Source organism: Chiloscyllium plagiosum, chromosome 6 (assembly GCF_004010195.1).
Source record: "Chiloscyllium plagiosum isolate BGI_BamShark_2017 chromosome 6, ASM401019v2, whole genome shotgun sequence".
Lineage (NCBI taxonomy): Eukaryota > Metazoa > Chordata > Chondrichthyes > Orectolobiformes > Hemiscylliidae > Chiloscyllium > Chiloscyllium plagiosum.
Window position 1 is genome coordinate 50,985,393 of NC_057715.1, and position 15,748 is coordinate 51,001,140.

At 41.1% G+C, this 15,748-nt stretch overlaps 1 protein-coding gene across 1 annotated transcript in view; it reads right to left on the reverse strand.

Annotated features, from left to right (window-relative positions):
- Positions 1 to 139: 139 nt before the first annotated feature.
- LOC122551048 (centrosomal protein of 63 kDa-like) overlaps positions 140 to 15,748 on the reverse strand; it is a 47,252-nt gene continuing 31,643 nt past the window's right edge. The window contains exons 5-6 of the mRNA XM_043692691.1: positions 1,407 to 1,552; positions 140 to 149 (exon numbers count right to left, since the gene is read on the reverse strand). Coding sequence (XP_043548626.1) covers positions 140 to 149; positions 1,407 to 1,552 — 156 coding nt within the window. The remainder of the gene's footprint in view (positions 150 to 1,406; positions 1,553 to 15,748) is intronic.

Consider the following 15,748-nt stretch of genomic DNA (forward strand, 5'->3'; position numbering starts at 1 on the left):
GCTAACCAAATAATAGATATAGCTAATTAAGTTTGCTGATGTTAAGGAATTCTAAATTGCTCTTTCACTTGTTTGTACTTTACTATAGTAATTAAATAAATTGTGTTTTGCTTAACATTCAGTAATTTGATCTTTTACATCACATCCACCTTTAAAATAAGAAAAAAAAAAGGGTCTGAACTATAGTATTAAAAGATTTTGAGGGGGCCTGGTCTGCTCCATAACAATGGGCAATAACTGCTGACCAGCCAGTGATGCGCACATCCCACAAGTGAATAAAAACAAACAAAAAACATCTTTGTTTTTGCCAACCATCCTTATTAAAATGTTCTTGAGTACTCTGGAATTAGCCAGCAACAGATTAACACTGATACTGTTTCTCATTTACCTCTGACACAGATGCACAAAGTCACTGACATATCTTAGTTCTATTCACTTTACTTCCTATTTCAAAGAAGGGCACATTCAGAAAAATTGTGTTCAACTTCAACTAAGGAGTCACACTGTACACATCTGTGCCATACCTTTCATAGATTAACTAAAAATGAACTACAAAGTGATTATTTATAAAAATGAAGTATGTCCTCATATTTTAGTTTATGAAGTAGAATAAGATCATTGGGGAGAAATTGTATGGCATATATGGATCTGTTGGAGTGTATGTCTGGAGGTAATGTTTCTGTAGCAAGTGAAAAGGGAACATAGATAAAGTAGCTGTTGTGCATTAGATATTTCAGGTGCTTCATGTTCTATGATATTTCACTCACAACACTTGTGCAAGTGTTCAATGATGTAAAGCAAATATGAAAAGACAAGTCTTTGGTTAGTACTGTTCTTCTGCCTTTACTGTCATCAACCTAGTGCAGCTTAAAACATTCAACAAGCAAAAGTCCAAAAGGTGTCCTTTTGAGCAGATCATAAAATCCCTAGTATAGAAAGAGGCCATTTTGCCCATCAAGTCTACACCAGTCCTCCGAAGAGCATCCCACCCAGACTAGATACCCCTACCCTATTGCTGTAGCCCCACATTTACTATGGCTAATCCACGTAATCTGCACATCTCTGGACTGCAGGAGGAAACTGGAGCACCTGGAGGAAACCCACACAGACGGGGAGAATGCACAAACTCCACACAAGACTGGAAACAAATCTGCATCCCAGCACTATAAGGTAACAGATGAACCACTGTGTCCTTAGAATGGAAACATTGATGGAATGGACACAAATCGATGAGGTCCTTCTTAAAGTATGCAATTTATATTCGAACATGACAACATGAAATAAAATCTTGGGTCAAAGACAATTTAAAAAAATGACTTCAATTTTCTGTAGTACACTTAACACAATATTGTATATAAGCACAGTTCAGCAGTATCTGTGACAGTTGCTGACCTGCTCAAACTCACCTAATAACTCTATCTTTATGCATTATGGACTCTTTGGCCCTGGCTAGTTCCCTGTGCAGTTGCTTTTGCTCCATGTCTGTCACTTGCAGAAGATCATCCCGTGACTGCAATTCAATTTGAAGCTCCGAAACTTCTGATTCCATTTTCTAGACATACAAAAACAATATTTGACTCTGGTCACTACCATGTGCTCCAAGATCAATGGTCTCCATTTTTTTTAAGCACTTTCTACTTCATTTACTTCATGTGGCTGTGCTCATTCTGAAATATGTATTCAAGAAGTAACAGTGTTAACACAGGAAAGTAGATTTTTAGTTTTTGCCAGAATGCATTGCAAAATCGCAGTCATCACTCTTCACTGAAACCAATGGGTAGAAATAAAGATTAATATTTTCAGTATTCATTTATAATTGTCGATATACCTTGCCATAACTGACAACTTGAGCCACTCATTGCTCTCAACACCAATATAAATAAAAGCTGCCTGTGACATGATGATTGGGTCTGCTATTGCATGTCTCATTGGAGGCAGGTTGTCCTCTATCTTGCTAAAAGGACCTCTGACCCTTCATGGATATTTTTGGCTTATACAGATCATTTGGATCAATACTGGAAGGGTGCACCATCTCTCTAGTCCCACTCCTTCACAGACCACAACGTAAAATAAAAATACTTTTTCCAGTTACCAAGATGACCAATTACATACAAAAGAGAAGTAACTGGAAAAGCTCAGCAGGTGTGGCAGCATCTATGAAGAGAGAGCTGAAAAATGTGATGCTGGAAAAGCGCAGCAGATCAGGCAGCATCAAAGGAGCGGGAGAATCGACGTTTCGGGCATTAGCCCTTCTTCAGGAATCCTGATTCGCCTGCTCCTTGGATGCTGCCTGACATGCTGCGCTTTTCCAGCAACACATTTTCCAGCTCTGATCTCCAGCATCTGCAGTCCTCACTTTCTCCTCTATGAAGAGAAATCAAAGTTAACATTTCGGATCAGGTTACCCCTCCTCAGAACTGATGGCAGCTAGGAAAATATCGATTGAAATGCAGAAGATAGGGTGGAGGGGATGGGGGTAATTGGTAAACGATAGGTAGGGATAGAGCCCAAAGAGAGAGGAGAACAGTTGGACAGACAAGGAATCGATAATGATCTGGCTGGAAGGGTGAATAATTGTTAATGGAAACTGTTAGTAACTAACAATAGGTACTGTGTAACAGCAGACCATGTCATGAAATCATAGATATGCATGGCACAGAAACAGACCCTTTGGTCCAACTTGTCCATGCTGATCAGATATCATACCCTAACCTCGTCCCATTTCTCTCTAAACCCCTCCTATTCATATACCCATTCAGATGCCTTTTAAATGTTGTAATTGTATCAGCCTCCTCCACTTCATCTGGCAGCTCATTCCATACACGTACCACCATCTGCATGAAAACGTTGCCCCTCAGGTCACTTTTATATCCTTCCCCTCTCACTCTAAACCTACGACCTCAAGTTCTGAACTTGCTCACCCCAGGGAAAAGACTTTGTCTATTTACCCTACCTACGCCCCTCATGATTATATAAACCTCTATTAGGTCACCTCTCAGCCTCCGACGCTCCAGGGAAAACTGTCCCAACCTAATCAGCCTTTCCCTATAGCTCAAACCCTCCAACCCTGGCAACATCCTTTTAAATCTCTTCTGAACCTTTTCAAGTTTCACAACATCATTCCAATAGGAGACAGACCAAATTGCACGCAATTTTCCAAAGTGGCCTAACCAATGTCCTGTAAACCGCAACATGACCTCTCAACTCCTATACTCAATGCTCTGACCTATAAAGGATAGCATATAAAAAGCCTTCTTCACTGTCCTATCTACCTGCGACTCCACTTTCAAGGAACTATGAACCTGCTCTCCAAGGAACTATGAACCTGCACTCTTTGTTCAGCAACATTCCCTAAGACCTTTCCAGTAAATGTTGAAGTCCTGCTCTGATTTGTATTTCCAAAATGCAGCACTTCACATTTATCCATCTGCCACTCCTCATCCTATTGGCTCATCTGATCAAAATTCCATTGTTCAAGGTAACCTCCTCCACAGTCCATTACATTTCCAATTTTGGTGTCATCAGCAAAATTACTAACTATACCTACTATGTTCACATCCAAATCATTTATATAAATGACAAAAAGCAGTGGACCCAGCACTGATCCTTGTGGCGCTACACTGGTCACAGGCCTCCAGCCTGAAAAGCAACCCTCCATCTTCTACCTTCGAGCCACTTCTGTATCCAAATTGCTAGTTTTCCGTGTATTCCATGAGATCTCTCCTTGCTAACCAGTCTCCCATGGTTAGCAAGGAGAGATCTTTTGAGCGCCTTACTGAAGTCCACATAGATCATGTTCACCACTCTGCCCTCATCAATCCTCTTCGTTATTTCTTCAAAAAACTCAATCAAGGTTGTGAGACATGATTTCCCATGCACAAAGCCATGTTGACTATCCCTAATCAGCCCATGCTTTTCCAAATATATGTAAATCCTGCCCCTCAGGATTCCCTGCAACAACTTATCCAGCACCAATGTCAGGCTCAATAGTCCACAGTTCCCTGGCTTTTCCTTTCCCTTTCTTAAATAGTGGCACCACTTTACCCAACCTCCAGTCTTCTGGCATCTTAGCTGTGATTATCAATTATATAAATATCTCAGCAAGGGGCCCAGCAATCAATTCCCTAGTTTCCCATTGAGTTCTAGGGTACTCCTGATTAGGTCCTGGGGATTTATCCACCTTTGTGTTTTAAGATATTCAGCACCTCCTCCTCTGTAATATGGACAATTTCAAGATGTTTCCATCCATTTTCCCACATTCTATATCTTCCATGTCCTTCTACACAGTAAACACTGACGCAAAATACTCGTTTAGTATTTCCCCCATCTCCTGCGGCTCCACACATAGGCTGCCTTGCTGATCTTTAGGCGATCCTATTCTCTCCCCAGTTACCATTTTGTCCTTCACGTATTTATAGAATGCCTTTAGATTCTCCTTAACCCTATTTGCCAAAGCTATCTCACGTCCTCTTTTTGCCCTCCTGATTTCCCTCTTAAGTATACGCTTACTGCTTTTATACTTTAAGGGTTCACTCCATCTCTGCTGTCTACACATGACATGTTTCCTTCCTTTTCTTGACCAAAACCAGAATTTCTCTAATTATCCAGCGTTCCCTACATCTACCAGCTTTGCCTTTTGGACTCTTGTTTTCTCATTTTTGAAGGCTTCCTATTTTCTAGCATTCCCTTTACCTGCAAACATCCGCCTCCAATTAACTTTTGAAAGTTCTTGTCTTATACTGTCACAATTGGCCTTCTTCCAATTCAGAACTTCAAATTTTAGATCTGGCCTATCCTTTTCCAACATTATTTTAAAACGAAAGAATTATGGTCACTGGCCCCAAAGTGCTCCCCCTCTGACACCTCAGTCACCTGCCCTGCCATATTTCCCAAGAGCATGTCAAGTTTTGCACCTTCTCCAGTAGGTACATTCACATACTGAATCAGAAAGTTTTCTTGTACACACTTAACAGATTCCTCTCCATCAAAGCTATGGCAGTCCCTGTCTCTGTTTGGAAAGTTAAAATCCCCAACCATAACGTCCCTATTATTCTTACAGATAACTGATATCTCCTTACAAGTTTGAATCTCAATTTCCCTCTGACTATTGGGGAGTCTATAATACAATCCCAATAAAGTGATCATCCTCTTCTTATTTCTCAGTTCCACACTCAGTACAGCTGGAATGCTATCCCTCATCAAAAATGCCACAACCCCATCTGTCTTGCCTCCCTTTCTGTCCTTCCTGTAGCATTTGTATCCTGGAACATTAAGCGCCAGTCCTGTCCATCCCTGAGCCACATCTCTCTAATTGCTATGATATCCCAGTCCCATGTTCCTAACCATTCCCAGAGTTCATCTGCCTTCCCTGTGAGGCCTCTTGCAATGAAATAAATGCAAGTCCTACCTTGTTCTCTGCATACCCTGCCTGTTTGACTCACTCCTTTTGCCTACAGTACCCGTCTCAGATTGATCTCTTTCTTAACTATCTCCCTGAGTCCCACCCCATCGACTTTAGTAGTTTAAATCCTCCTGAGCAGCTCTGGCAAATCTCCCTGCAAGCATATTAGTCCCCTTCCAATTCAGGTGCAATCCATCCTTCTTGTACAGGTCACTTCTACCCCAGAAGAGATTCCAGTGATCCAAAAATGTGAATCCTTCTTCCCTGCAGCAGTCCTCAACCACACATTCATCTGCTCCATCCTCCTATTCCTACTCCCACTAGCTCGCAGCACTGGGAGCAATCCAGATATTACTGCACTCGAGGACCGCATTTTTAAAATTCTGGCCTAACTCTCTATATTGTCTCTTCAGAATCTTATCCTTTTCTCTTCCTATGTCATTAGTTTCAATGTGTACAACAACCTCGTGCTGGTCCCTCTATCCTTTGAAAACATTCTGCACCCTCTCGGAGATATCCTTGATCCTGGTACCAGTGAGATAACAAACCATTTTGATTTCTCGCTGTTAGAGCAGAAACGTCTGTCTGCTCCTCTGACTAGAGTCTCCCCTATCACAAATTGACGCTTGGAACCTTACATACCCTTCACTACATTAGAACTTGGCTGTTTATGGTACATTCCCCGAGAATCTATCACCCCTATATTTTCCAAAACAGCACACTTATTTGAGATAGGGATAGCCATCGGAGACTCTTGCACTACCTTTTCTGCAGTTAACCAATCTACCGGACTGTATCTGCAGCTTTTTTCCCTTCCTATAACTGCCATCTATCTCATCCCCTAGCTCCTGTAAATTCCTTATGGCATCTATCTGCCACTCCAAATGATCCATGCAATCTGACAGGATTCACAACCAGACACGTCCTGCATATGTAATCATTATTAATTTGGAAATTCTCCCTAATTTCCCACCTCACTCTGCTCCTTCACAATCTACATACTCAGAAAATAGCACCACCTTATTGCTCTAAAAAAACTGCACCAGACTAATTTAGTACTTATGGTTTATATTTTTAAAATTTAGTCAAGAGACTGTTCTCAATAAGACATATATTTAAGAAAGAATCCACTCTACTCACCATTATAGATTTGTAGTAAAATTACATTTAAAAATTATGCACTCATCTGCTCCTGTGTTGTGAGCTCTCCCAACAGGTTCCTCCAAGGTCAGCTGTGAATTTTGATATTTGTAAATTTTTCCTAGGCACACTCTGATGTCCAGAGATCCTCGAATTCAAACAGCAAAGGCTTGGTATGTGTGGTAGGGGACATGGAGGAGTTCAGGCCCTAAAATTATTGAACTCAATATAGAGTCTGGAAGGCTGCAGGCTTCCCAAGGAGAAGGTGAGTTGTTGTTCTCACAGATTGCGTTCACTGAAGCACTGCAGCCAACCTGAGACAGATGTTAGGCTCGCAACAGAGGGTGATATGTTAAAGTGGCAGGAAACTGGAAGCTCAGGGTCCTGTTTTGCGAACGGAACGTAAACGTTCTGCAAAGTGGTCACCTAGTCTACGTTTCATTTCCCCAATGCAAAGGAGACCATATTGGAAGCAGCGAATGCAGTAGACTAGATTGTGAGAAGTGCAGGTGAAATGCTGCTTCACTTGGAAGGTATGTTTGGGCCTTCATATACTGAGGAGATGGGAAGTAAAAAGGCAGTTGTTACACCTTTGGCAGTTGTAGGTGAAGGTGCTGTGGGAGGGTGTTGGGAGTGAAGAAAGAGTGGACCAAGGTGACCTGGAGGGAATGGTCCCTGCAGAAGGTGGACAAGAGAGGGGAATGTGTCTGGTGGTAGCATCTCGCTGGTGTTGAAAGAAATGGCAGCTGAACTAGCTACCATCAGTTCTGAGGAAAGATAACCAGACCTGAAATGCTGACTTAGATTTCTCTTCACAAATGCTTCCAAACTTGCTCAGCTTTGTCAGCAACTTTTGTTTTTGTTTCTGATTTACAGTATCCACAATTCTTTCTGTTATGACCACCAATTATAAATCTTATCAAATGATCGATCGCTTGGAACCTTATGTACCCTTCATTACATTAGAGCCATTCTCAGGAACAGAAACTTGGTTGTTTATGGTACATTCCCCCGAGAATCTTTAAACATGATACATTGACCAGTTTCCTCAAGTCAAAATTATGGGTTTTCAAAACAATTTATTCAATATAAAATGAATAACTGGTTAAAATAAATAGACAGTGTAAAATAAGTAATGAAAGCTTATCACTCTAAAGATCCTCAAAACTTTTTCAAAATATCGAAGAATGAAATCATCCTGCCAGAACAAAAACTACATAAAAATGTCACACATCTAATCAAATGATTAACATCTAAAGTTTATTATACTTTCATAAATCATTGTTCAGAACAATCAATCCTGACAATGAGTCTCCTGGGAGATTGGGGTTAGATGTGAGGTGTGAAAAACAGCATGGAACCATAAATGCATAGAGCTGTTTGTCAGTCTTCAGACTGCTTTTTGTATTCATTTACAAGCTGTTATATTACGGACAATTCACTACTCATTGCCTCACCCTTATCGCCCGATGTAAATTTACAGCCCTTGAAGTTACACTTCTTTAGGAAAATGGAGGCTACTTCATCATTCTCCCAATTTTTGCATTGTAGATGGTGGAGAAAGAGGTGAGCCAAACATTGCAGAATACACAAAAATGATCAACTTTTGTAGCCACAATACATATGTGACTTGCTCAGTTACTTCTCTGGTGAATGGTGTTGATGGTTGGAGTTTTGGTTATGGAAATTCTATTTCATGTCAGTTGGAGGTAGCTAGATTCTCTTAGTGGAGGTGACATTGCCTGGCACTTGTGAGGTGCAAAGACATCTTGCCAGTCATCAACTCAAGGTTGAGTGTTGTGGTTTTGCTGCATGGGAGTACATATGATCAAATATTTGAAAATGGTACTGAACACCATAGAATCATCACCAAACAGGCACACCTCTAGTTTTTAATGAAGGCCCTTGATTAAGCACTTGAAGATCATTAAGCCAAAGACATTGCTCCAAGGAGGTCCTGCAGCAATGCTTGGGGACTGAAAGAATTAACCTCTGACATTTAGCAGCTAGATATGACTCCATCAAACACAGAACCAACCTGACAACCATGCAAGATATCAGCACTTCTTTAATTCTGTCTTTATATAAATGATTTGGACTTGAATGCAGGAGGTATGATTAGTAAACTTGCAGATGATACCAAAATTGGTGGTGCACTGGACAGTGGAAAAGGCTCCCTCAGAGGACCTTGACCAGCTGAGCTGAGGAGCCGGGGAATGGCAGATGGAGTTTAATCTAGATAAATGTGAGGTGCTGCATTTTGGCAGGGCTTCTACACTTCATGGTAAGATCCTGGAGAGAGCTGCCAAACAAAGGGACCTTGGAATGCAGGTTCCTTGAAAGTAGAGTCACAGGTTGTGAAGGCAGCATTTATTGGCGAGTACATTAAGTATAGGCGTTGGGAGGTCATGTTGCTGCTGTATAGGATATTGGTTAGGCCACTTTTGGAATACTACATTTGATTCTAGTCTCATTGTTATAGGAAAGATATTGTGAAATGTGAAAGAGTTCAGAAAATATTTACAAGGAAAGTTGGAGAATTTGAGGGTTTGAAATATTTGAGAGACTGAATAGGCTGGGGCTATTTTCTCTGGAGTATTGGAAGTAGAGGGGTGACATTACAAAAGTTTATAAAATGGTAAGGTACTTCGGTAAGGTGAATAGTCAATGTCTTTTCTCCAGATAGGGAATTCAAAATTAGAGGGCATATTTTTAAGGTGAGAGGGAGAAGATTTAAAAGGGGCAATTTTTTCATGCAGAGTGTGGTGCGTGTAAGGAGCAAGCTGCCTGTGGAAGTGGAGGAGGCTGATGCCCTTTAAATGTATCTGGATGGATATATGAATAGGAAGGGTTACGAGTGATATGGGCCAAATGCTAGCAAATGGGACTAGATTAATTGGGGTATCTTATTGGCATGGGATGAGATAGATCAAAGTGCCTATTTCTTAGCTGTACATCTCTATAACTCTTGTACACTGTATCATGTGTTCCAACTTAGTATGATTACAAGTATCTTGCTCCTCTATTCATGAAGAATGTGGCTGATCTACGTTAAAAATCACACAACACCAGGTTATAGTCCAACAGGTTTACTTGGAAGCACCAGCCGTCTCAGCGCTGCTCCAACCACCTGATGAAGGAGCAACACTCCGAAAGCTAGAGCTTCCAAATAAACCTGTTGGACGATAACCTGGTGTTGTGACTTATAAATTTGTACCCCCCAATTCAACACCGGCATCTCCAAATCATGGCTGATCTACGTATGTTTCAAATTTGAAATTTCCATCTTCTCTTAAGAACTTTTGATTCCCTTGCCTAACAAGGTACTTCCCACCTCTGCCTTTAAAATATTCTCCTGCCCCACCTCCTAGAGCTTAGCTCCAAAATCGAACAATCCTGAGAGAAAACAAAATTTCATCTCAATCCTGAAAGGGTGAGCCTCAATTTTACAAACATGGTCCTCTCGTTCTGGACTCACTGAAAAGGAAACAAACTCACAATGTCCACCTTGTCAAGGTTGTTTAGGTTCTAATACGACAAACAAGTCCTCCAAATAAGAAATATAACCTTCTCACATATGATATTCTGTTCATTCCAGGTCTCAATTTAATAAACCTTCTTTGAGCTGCCTGCAACTCATTTGCGTCCCTCATTAAAATCAGGAAACTAAAAGAGCACATAGTATTTAGATTTGATCTCATCAACTCCCTACATAATTGAAACACAACATCCTTAAGTGTTCAATTCCTATTGTAATAAAGGAGTGCATCCCATTATGCTTCTCAATCACTTGCTGTACCGTAAAAAAATTAACTTTTTTGAACCTCCTGCACTACGTGATAATACTGACACTTTAAAAAGGCTATATTGTCCTTGGTTTTTTTTGAGAAATTGTAAAGGCAGAGGTGCCGAAGAATCTAGTTTTAAGAGACCTTTGGGTTTTTCTTAAAAACAGTTTAACGATGGAAGGGGAGTGGCCAGTTTCCCTAGTTCAGACTTTTAGTTTTTTTTAAGCTGTAGCAGTTCAGAAGAGTTGCAAGCTTCAGTAAAAACATTCCTCTGACTTTCTCTGAAATCTCTCTCTGGATATTGTTCCCTCCTGCCTATAAGAATCTATTGAATTTAGCTTTTTGCCAAGGGGTTTGTTTCTCAGATGTTACTGTATTTGAACAGTTAATTAGTAATAGTTACTGTGTCCAGTCCATTAAGTTTTCTAATAGTTATTTTAAATACTGCTTTCTTTTGTTCATGTTTCAACTGCAGTGTTTAAATAAATTCTGTTTTGCTTAAAGCTGAGTTGTTTGACCAGTTGCATCACACCTGGAATACCCACTTCACATCTGCCTTTAAAATGAGAAAAATGTTAGGGTCTAGGCTACTTCTGTGAAATATTTTGAGGGTCTGGCCTGTACCACCAACTATAATACTTGGACTTCTTTGCTTCTCAGAAATCTTCAGTTGTTATCTAAGCAAAATTTTGTTTTTTTTTAGTCCTCCTAGCACAGTGAACAACTTCACATTTTCCCACATTATGCTCCATCTGTCAGACTGTTTCCAATTCATTCAACCTATCTTTGTTTTCTTCACAATGTTGTTTCCTACCTATATTGGTGTCATTTGCAAATTTAGCTATGGTGGCTATGCTCTCGTCGAAGTCATTGATACAAATTGTAATGAGTCGAAGCCCCGGCACAGATTTCATCCACCCTGCAGATTCAGAGAAGCTGAAAGAACTTCAAATCTGTTGGGCAATTGCAAATTCAGTCACACTCTCTTTTCTCTAGCCACCCACCCAGTGAGAAGATCCTATCCTATCGGTTGTGAATACTTCATGGTAAAAATAGGCAGATACTTTCCCCTTCCATGGTGTGTCACATTACCGATGGTTCAGCCACAAGGTCATAACCCCTGAATTAAGGCTATTCGAATAGTAGACAATTACTTCAGCTGCATTTACCCTGGATCTCACTGGCATCAAGCAGCTCCCACATGTTACAGCCATGAGTTTGTAAGATGTAGGAACAGAAATAGGCCATTCTGTTCATTGAGTCCGCTTTGCCAGTTGATCATAGCTGATATGCTTCTCACGCCTATTTTCCTCCCTTCTCTCCATAACCCTTAAACCCATTACCAATTAAAAATCTGTCTAACGCTTGCTTAAATTTACTCACTGTCGCAGCATACACCACATTTTGGGGCAGCAAATTCCAGTTTCATAATGTTTTGGGAGAAGCCGAATGAGTCAATTGGCCGGCTTCCACACTGCAGAAATTCTGTCTATAGACCAGTCAGCCTGACGTTAGTGGTGGGCAAGTGTTGGAGGGAATCCAGAGGGACAGGATGTACATGTATTTGGAAGGGCAAGGACTGATTAGGGATAGTCAACATGGCTTTGTGCGTGGGAAATCATGTCTCACAAACTTGATTGAGGTTTTTGAGGAAGTAACAAAGAGGATTGATGAGGGCAGAGCGATAGATGTGATCTATATGGACTTCAGTAAGGCGTTCGACAAGGTTCCCCATGGGAGACTGATTAGCAAGGTTAGATCTCATGGAATACAGGGAGAACTAGCCATTTAGGTACAGAACTGGCTCAAAGGTGGTGGAGGGTTGTTTTTCAGACTGGAGGCCTGTGACCAGTGGAGTGCCAAAAGGATCGGTATTGGGTCCTCTGCTTTTTGTCATTTACATAAATGATTTGGATGCGGGCATAAGAGGTACAGTTAGTAAGTTTACAGATGACACTAAAATTGGAGTTGTAGTGGACAGCGAAGAGGGTTATCTCAGATTACAACAGGATCTTGATCAAATGGGCCAATGGGCTGAGAAGTGGCAGATAGAGTTTAATTCAAATAAATGTGAGATGCTGCATTTTGGGAAAGCAAATCTTAGCAGCACTTATACACTTACTGAAAAGGTCCTAGAGACTGTTGCTGAACAAAGAGATCTTGGAGTGCAGGTTCATAGCTCCTTGATAGTGGAGTTGCAGGTAGATCGGAGAGTGAAGGCGGCATTTGGTATGCTTTCATTTATTGGTCAGAGTATTGGTCAACAGGAGTTGGGAGGTCATGTTGCGGCTGTACAGGACATTCGTTAGGCCACTGTTGGAATATTGCGTGCAATTCTGGTCTCCTTCCTATCGGAAAGATGTTGTGAAACTTGAAAGGTTTCAGAAAAGATTTACAAGGATGAAGGATTTGAGCTATAGGGAGAGGCTGAACAGGCTGGGGCTGTTTTCCCTGGAGCGTTGGAGGCTGAGTGGTGACCTTATAGAGGTTTACAAAGTTATGAAGGGCATGGATAGGGTATATAGGCAAAGTCTTTTCCCTGGGGTCAGGGAGTCCAGAACTAGAGAGCATAGGTTTAAGGCGAGAGGGGAAAGATAATAAAAGAGACCTAAGGGGCAACTTTTTCTCACAGAGGGTGGTACGTGTATGGAATGAGCTGCCAGAGGATGTGGTGGAGGCTGGTACAATTACAACATTTAAGAGGCATTTGGATGGGTATATGAATAGGAAGGGTTTGGAGGGATATGGGCTGGGTGCTGGCATGTGGGACTAGGTTGGGTGGGATATCTGGTCGGCATGGACGGGTTGGACTGAAGGGTTTGTTTCCATGCTGTACATCTCTATGACTCTAAGTAGTTTCTCCTCAACTCTGTTTTAAATTTGCGACCCTTTATCCGAAGATTATGACCTCCCATTTTAGAATGTCCCACAAGCGGAAGCATCTGCTCCATGTTTATTTTATCCACACCTTTTATCATCTTTAATACCTCAACTTTATCTCTCCTCGTTCTTTTAAATTCCAGAGAGTATAGGCCTAAATCACAAATCAACTATCCTGCTATTTTAATGTGTTTTTTAAAATTAACTACTTAAATAATTCAGTGGCTTTCCTTTTTCATAATTATATGTTTTAAAAAATGACCAGTAGTTTACTATTTGAAACCTTAGAAAAATAAGCCTTAACCACTTATCAGACACTGACCAATAGCTTGCTTCCTCCCTGTAGTAGAGTAAGAACCAGTTCCAAACTGCTAGCATTAAAAAAATGCAAATTGCTTTTCAAAAACTTTAAAAAACTGGAAAAACTCAGCAGGTCCACTAGCATCTGTGGGGAGATCAACAAAGTTAATGTTTTGATTCCAACAGGTGTATTTTTCAGAAGAAAAGACCAATAGACAATAGGTACAGGAATAGGCCATTCTGCCCTTCGAGCCAGCACCACCATTCATTACGATCATGGCTGATCATCCTCAATCAGTATCCTGTTCCTGCCTTATCCCCATAACCCTTGATTCCACTATCCTTAAGAGCGGACTCACCCATCAGCGGAAACATGCTTCCTGCCTCCAGAGTGTCGAATCCTTTAATAATCTTATTCATCTCAATCAGATCCCCGCTCAACCTTCTAAACCCAAGTGTATACAAGCGCAGTCCCTCCAATCTTTCAGCGTAAGATAGTCCCGCCATTCCGAGAATTGACCTAATGAACCTACGCTGCACTCCCTCAATAGCCAAAATGTCTTTCCTCAAATTTGGAGACCAAAACTGAGCACAATATTCTAGGTGCAGTCTCACCAGGGCCCTGTACAGCTGCAGAAGGATCTCTTTGTTTCTATACTCAATTCCTCTTGTTATGAAGGCCAGCATGCTATTAGCTTTCTTCACTGCCTGCTGTACCTGCATGCTTGCTTTCATTGACTAATGTACAAGAACACCTAGATCTCGTTGTACTGCCCCTTTACCTAATTGCCTTCCTGTTCTTGCCACCAAAATGTATAACCACACACTTATCCACATTAAACTGCACCTGCCATGCATCCATCCACTCATCAGCCTGTCCAAGTCACCCTGTATTCTCATAACATCCTCCTCACATTTCACCCTGCCACCCAGCTTTGTGTCATCAGCAAATTTGCTAATATTACTTTTAATACCTTCATCTATATCATTAACATACATTGTAAAAAGCTGCGGTCCCAGCACTGATTCCTGCGGCACACCACTGGTCACTGCCTGCAATTCCAAAAGGGAGCCATTTATCACTACTCTTTGTTTCCTGTCAGCCAACCAATTTTCAATCCATGTCAGTATTTTGCCCCTAATACCATGTGCCCTAATTTTGCTCACTAACCTCCTATATGGGACTTTATCAAAAGCTTTCTGAAAGTCCAGGCATACTACATCCACTGGATCTCCCTTGTCCATCTTCAGAGTTACATCCTCAAAAAATTCCAGAAGATTAGTCAAGCATGATTTCCCCTTCATAAATCCATGCTGACTCTGACCTATCCTGTTACTGCTATCCAGATGTGTAATAATTTCGTCCTTTATAATTGACTCCAGCATTTTTCCCACCACTGAGGTCAGACTAACTGGTCTATAATTCTCTGTTTTCTCTCTCCCTCCTTTCTTAAAAAGTGGGACAACATTAGCCACCCTCCAATCTGCAGGAACGGATCCTGAATTTATCGAACTCTGGAAAATAATCACCAACACATCCACGATTTCTACAGTGATCTCCTTCAGTACCCTGGGATGTAGACCATCAGGTCCCGGGGACTTAGCAGCCTTCAGACCTAACAGTCTCTCCAACACCATTTCCTGCCTAATATAAATTCCCTTCAGTTCAGGTCCTTCAGCCACTATTACATCTGGGAGATTGCTTGTGTCTTCCCCAGTGAAGACAGATCTAAAGTGTCAATTCAACTCTTCTGCCATTTCTTTGTTCCCAGTAATAAATTTACCCGTTGCTGTCTTCAAATGCCCAATTTTAGTCTTAACCACTTTTTTTCTTTTCACATACCTAAAAAAGCCTTTACTCTCCTCCTTTATGTTTTTGGCCAGTTTACCTTCGTACCTTATTTTTTCTTTGCGTATTTCCTTTTTGGTTATCCTCTGTTGTTCTTTAAAAGCTTCCCAGTCCTCTGATTTCCCACTCATCACGAAGGGTGACACTGGACTCAAAAATCAATTGTATTTCTGTCTCAACGATGTTGCCTGACCTGATGAGTTTTTATTCCTTACTGCCACTCTGCCTTTGGGTCTTCTTTTCCCACACTCTTCTAAATTCAGCTGACTGCCTCAGGGCTCTCCCTTGGCTTGCCACCATCAGTGGCAATTCTTAATGATAGCTCGACACAAACCTCAAAATTCTCTCCCCATACCTCTCCTCCTTACACCTCATTTTTCTCCTTCTTAA